The sequence below is a fragment of the Acanthisitta chloris genome, unplaced genomic scaffold, assembly GCF_000695815.1.
Source record: "Acanthisitta chloris isolate BGI_N310 unplaced genomic scaffold, ASM69581v1 scaffold8618, whole genome shotgun sequence".
NCBI classification, from domain to species: Eukaryota; Metazoa; Chordata; class Aves; order Passeriformes; family Acanthisittidae; genus Acanthisitta; species Acanthisitta chloris.
In genome coordinates, this window is record NW_008688682.1 from 4589 (window position 1) to 9227 (window position 4639).

A 4639-nucleotide genomic window follows, 5' to 3' on the forward strand; every position below is an offset into this window, starting at 1 on the left:
ACAACAACAAACCAGGAGTGACAAACTGCTATTTCTCCTTCCTGAATGGGGCAAACCACAGCAACTGGGATGTGCCAGACCCAAAGGGATCAGTTTGGTTCTGGGTTTATTGAGCTTGCCAGGGAGAGCACAGCAGCTCCTGTCCATAGTGAGTCAGCAGAGAGCTCCTCCTGTGCAATATCCTGTCGTGATCCCTAGGAATACTCTGTTATTTATACCTTTATGACTCTCTAATATACCTTAGGCCACTCGTAAGTGCATTATTATACCAGGGATGTAACTGAAAAGTCAGGGAGATATAACTTATGAGATGACAGAAGAAACTGCTCCTGGGCAGTTTTACCACTGTCAGGTTAGTTTTTAATTGTAATTTAAACTATTTTTGGGGCTGTGTACAGACATTCTGCAAAGCATTTCTAGCTTGGTTTCCCTCCATGCTTACTCACTGCTAAGAGTTTAAGGCCAAGTAGATGACAATCACACCCAAATGAATTTGGTTCCTGATGTGTAATATCCAGATTGCTTCTTTTGTTTCATGCTCTGGGCTAGAGGTAAATTGGGGCAATAAATAGGATTATGTTATATATATATATATGTATTTATTGCCTATGAGGCTGCTCAGGTCCTGCTGCAGCTCAGTAACATCACCAGGAGCTTCTTTGGGCAGAAGCACGAAACAAAACCTGAGTGCACCATGTGAATAGTGTACTAGCTGCTCTTTGCATATAGTGGCAGAGACAAGAGTGTTCTGTTTGAGGAGGTAGATGGGAAAAGAGTCTCTTCTTTTAAAAATAAAAGTCTATTTTTAGATCTTTGGGAAAGTATTTTGACAATTGCTGTCTTGGCTCCAATGAGGTGTCAAGAACCACAGGAAGAAAAAGCTTATTTTCTTCTAGCATTTTGCTTTCTCTTAGAGGGTTTGTGTTCATTAGCCTCTTGTTGATTAGGCTTATTGGGAAGGGGGAAAAAAAGAGCAAAAAATACATTCCTTTTAAATTTGTCATTAAGAAGTTAAGAGTACAAAACAATTGCTGCTTCATTTCCACTCCATTGCTGCTCTTTCATGTGTGTTTAGTGTTTTGTCCCTGAAGAACATCAGATTTGATGTATCTGAAGCCTTTTCCTTCACTGTGAGCTACAGCAGATCCCAACAGGTTTTTCAGGGTCTAGGAGGCAAATAGCAGTTCCCACTTTTCCCCTCTCTCCACATTTAAGGAATAAAGCTGGAAATCACCAAGAAGAAGCTGTTAATCCACTGTTTTCATCAACAGCAGCTTAGGGGTTAGGCTAGAAAAAACACAAGAATCAAATTGGCTTTGTATAGTCGAATCAACAGAGCTTTGCTGGTTGATGCAAACTGAGGATCCAGACCATAACTTCAGGAGGAAAATAGATATATTTCCCTTTTGACTCAGTCTGAAGAGTTTTAGGAGATTGGCTGAGGGTAGGAGCCTCATCCTCCTCTCTGATATTGGTTATTATATCTCAAGGTCATTGTGAGAGTGATGATATCGATCAGCAAATATCAGGTTTGGCTTGTGATGTGGTTTTGGCTTTTAAAGAAGAACCTAAGCAGAGAGGAAATGGATTCTTTTTCCTTCCAAATATACCTGAAATGTTGATGGTACCAGACCTGCTGGTGGATGAATGAACACAAAACACACCACAAAGCAGTAGGTGTGATTGGCTGCAAACATATTCAATCTCTCCTCACTTCCTCCAACACATCTTCCCTGGGGAATACTCCTGACCCACACATGGTACACAGCAAACACAGCCAGTTCCTTTATTACTTCCCATTTGAATGTTTCCTCCTGTGACATCTCTTCAAACTTGCTGTTATCAATGGATACTTCTTTTCTTTTTCTCACTTCCAACCTGTTGTATCATCCTGTTTCCTCTGGGTTTTTTTTCTGTGTGAGCAGATTGTATTTATTTGAGAAAAAAAAACAAACCACAACTGTTTGCTGTTTAAAAGAACCAATAACTGTATTGCCAAAAATAGCTGTAATTACCTGTGACATCTGTATTTTTTTATTTTTGGGGGGGGAGTGTGGGAAGGGGTAGCTGGTTGTTTTTAATCTCAATTCCAAGTGCTAACAACTGGTAAAACAACCACTGCGTTTTAATTTGCTTCTGACATTAAATGGATTTCTTGGAAGTCAGACAAAAACGGCTCAGAGATGATTGAATAAAGATGCCAAGCACCTTCCTATGGAAATTTTCCTCTGGAGCATGGTGGAGTTTGAGCTACATTTGGCAGTGTTCAAGGCCAGGTTGGATAAAACCTTGAGCAACCTGCTCTGGTGGGAGGTGTCCCTGCCCAGGGCAGGGGTTGGGGCTGGATTATCTCTAAGCTCCATCCCAACCCCTAAAATTCTCAGATTCTTTGATTTGCCTTCCCTGCACTGAGGCTGAAATTCACTCCTTTGACAGCAGATGGCACAAAACCATCTCCAGTTTGGTTTTCCATGCAAGGGGATGGAGTTTTCCATCAGTCTCATCTGTGATAGCTTTTTTTCTCCCAGGTTTAGATGTGTGGAACTGGAAACACAACTGTTCAACCAAAGCACTGCTTCCTTTCACAACACATCACCTTTCTTCATGTGGATTCTTTAACCCAGCAACAATTTAATCAGCCAGAGAAACTCATTCCTTTCAAACCAACTCCATTAAACCTACAGCAGTTTCCCAGTAAAATTGGTGATATTACAATTAGCAAAAGCCATAGCTTTTATCAATCAAGTATGCACTAATAGAATGATGCACTTGGCTGCACCTGAAGGTCTAGTGCAAACTGGTTCTAATACATTACAAGTCAAGCATATAATGTGTTTATAATTAACCTCCTTGTCCACTTCTCTCTAACCCACATCCTGCAAGTGCACACAGGTTTTAGACCACAATTCTTATCTCAAACTCAGTTTATTTTGACAGGAATAGTCATTTACATTGACAATGGGGCAGTGGCAAAGAAGGGGCAGAGGAGGATCTGCCAAAGCCTCTTTGGACATCAGCACATGTTGCTACATCACCAAACAGACTTGGATAAATACAGTTTTTTACTGGTCATCACACCCTCAGGAGACACAAAAAGCTTTGCTAAGCCACAGATCACTCTTGAAGTAATCAGACCTGCAAGGGCACACAGGATTCTGCCACTGATCCCTCAGCCCCACACATCAGTGCTCAGCAAACCTTTCACAACCACCTCACCAACACTGTTCCCTCCCTGGAGAGCCACAAACCACACAGCAAATTCCCTTTCATGATGGGTTTCACCAGGATCTCTGCAAGCAGAGCCAAGCAAACCTCCTGGGACAAGAGCAGAGTGACACAAGGCCAGTTGTGTCCAGGGATTTAAACAGCACTGTTGGGTTTTCAAGCATCCTCATCAATGTCCATCAAATAAGCTCTGGTGCCTTCCCATCTTGGGGAATGAAATCCTGCAGCTGTAGCATCACTGCAGCAGGGTCAAACCAAACCTCTATTTCTCTTAACCTTATCTGCTCCCCCCCTGAGCATCTCTCCCCTGCACTGATGCTGAGCCAGGCAGAGCTGGAGTGGGTGCAAAGTGTCCCCAGTCCTGTCACCCACCAGTTCCATTTGAGGGACCCATGAGGTCACTGACATCTCAGCAGTCACCAACACATGGGAAATGTGAGGTGGGGGCAGAGTGGAACAGCAGGGCAGGAGAGGAGGTAGAGACCCTGGTGGTGATGAAGTCATGGCAAATGTGCTCCCCCCGTGCTGAAAAGGGACTTGCTGCACAGCAGCCCCAGCAGAGAGAGGAAGCCAACCCCGACCGCCTGCACCACAGCACAGCATGACTTTCACCAGGCTGCTGCACACCCTGGCTCTGGTCCTGATGCAAGGTAAGCCATGTGTGTTGCCTTATTCCACCTCCCCTTTGCATGCAGTGCAGCTTGGAGGGCTCTAATCCCAGGGGTCCAGCACAGTAGGCACAAGGCACCTTTGCTGTTGAGTTCTGGTTGATAATGTCATGTTGTCACCCCATTCCCAAAGGGCTCCTAAACCCACTATCAATGAGGTCAAGGAGTCAAGCAGCTGGTGGCAGTGAGATGGCAAAGCATTGGGAATTGAGAGATTCTCCCTTAAATTGGGACAGTGGATGACTGTTCACTTTCCATGGCTTGATACCCCTCTATGGCTTTGCTCATGCATTGTGTAAAGACAGGATAAGTCAGACTAATTTACAAAGCACTTGCAAAGTACTTTGAGAAAGAAAAGCACTTGAAATGCTCAATCTCCTTACTCCTGCTAGAGGAGGGAGCTTATACCTGCTTTGCTAATCTCCTGTCTTTCATGCACAGGAGAATGTGAGAGATTCCTATTTGACCGTGTCAAATAGGCAGATTTAAGCAAGGAAGGAGCAAGACAGTGATCCATGCCCAGGATTCTTGCAAGCTTCACTTTGCAGGAGAAATGAATGCATGATCCTAGGGCAGGCTGGAGTGACAGTCCCTTTCCCTTCTCAACAGATGCTGGAGCAAAAACCATAGCAGGGCAGTTGCTGACACTTTGCTAATACTCTCAGCATCTTCCACTCTTGAGACCACAACCTCTCTCCCCCTGTATTGCCACAGACTCCTTCCTGCCTGATGAATTTGTTCCTGCT

General features: G+C 44.1%; 1 protein-coding gene across 1 annotated transcript in view; it reads left to right on the top strand.

Moving 5' to 3' along the window:
• Positions 1-3826: 3826 nt before the first annotated feature.
• The window catches only part of CRTAM (cytotoxic and regulatory T cell molecule), an 11729-nt gene continuing 10916 nt past the window's right edge, over positions 3827-4639 (top strand). The window contains exon 1 of the mRNA XM_009081127.1: positions 3827-3875. Coding sequence (XP_009079375.1) covers positions 3827-3875 — 49 coding nt within the window. The remainder of the gene's footprint in view (positions 3876-4639) is intronic.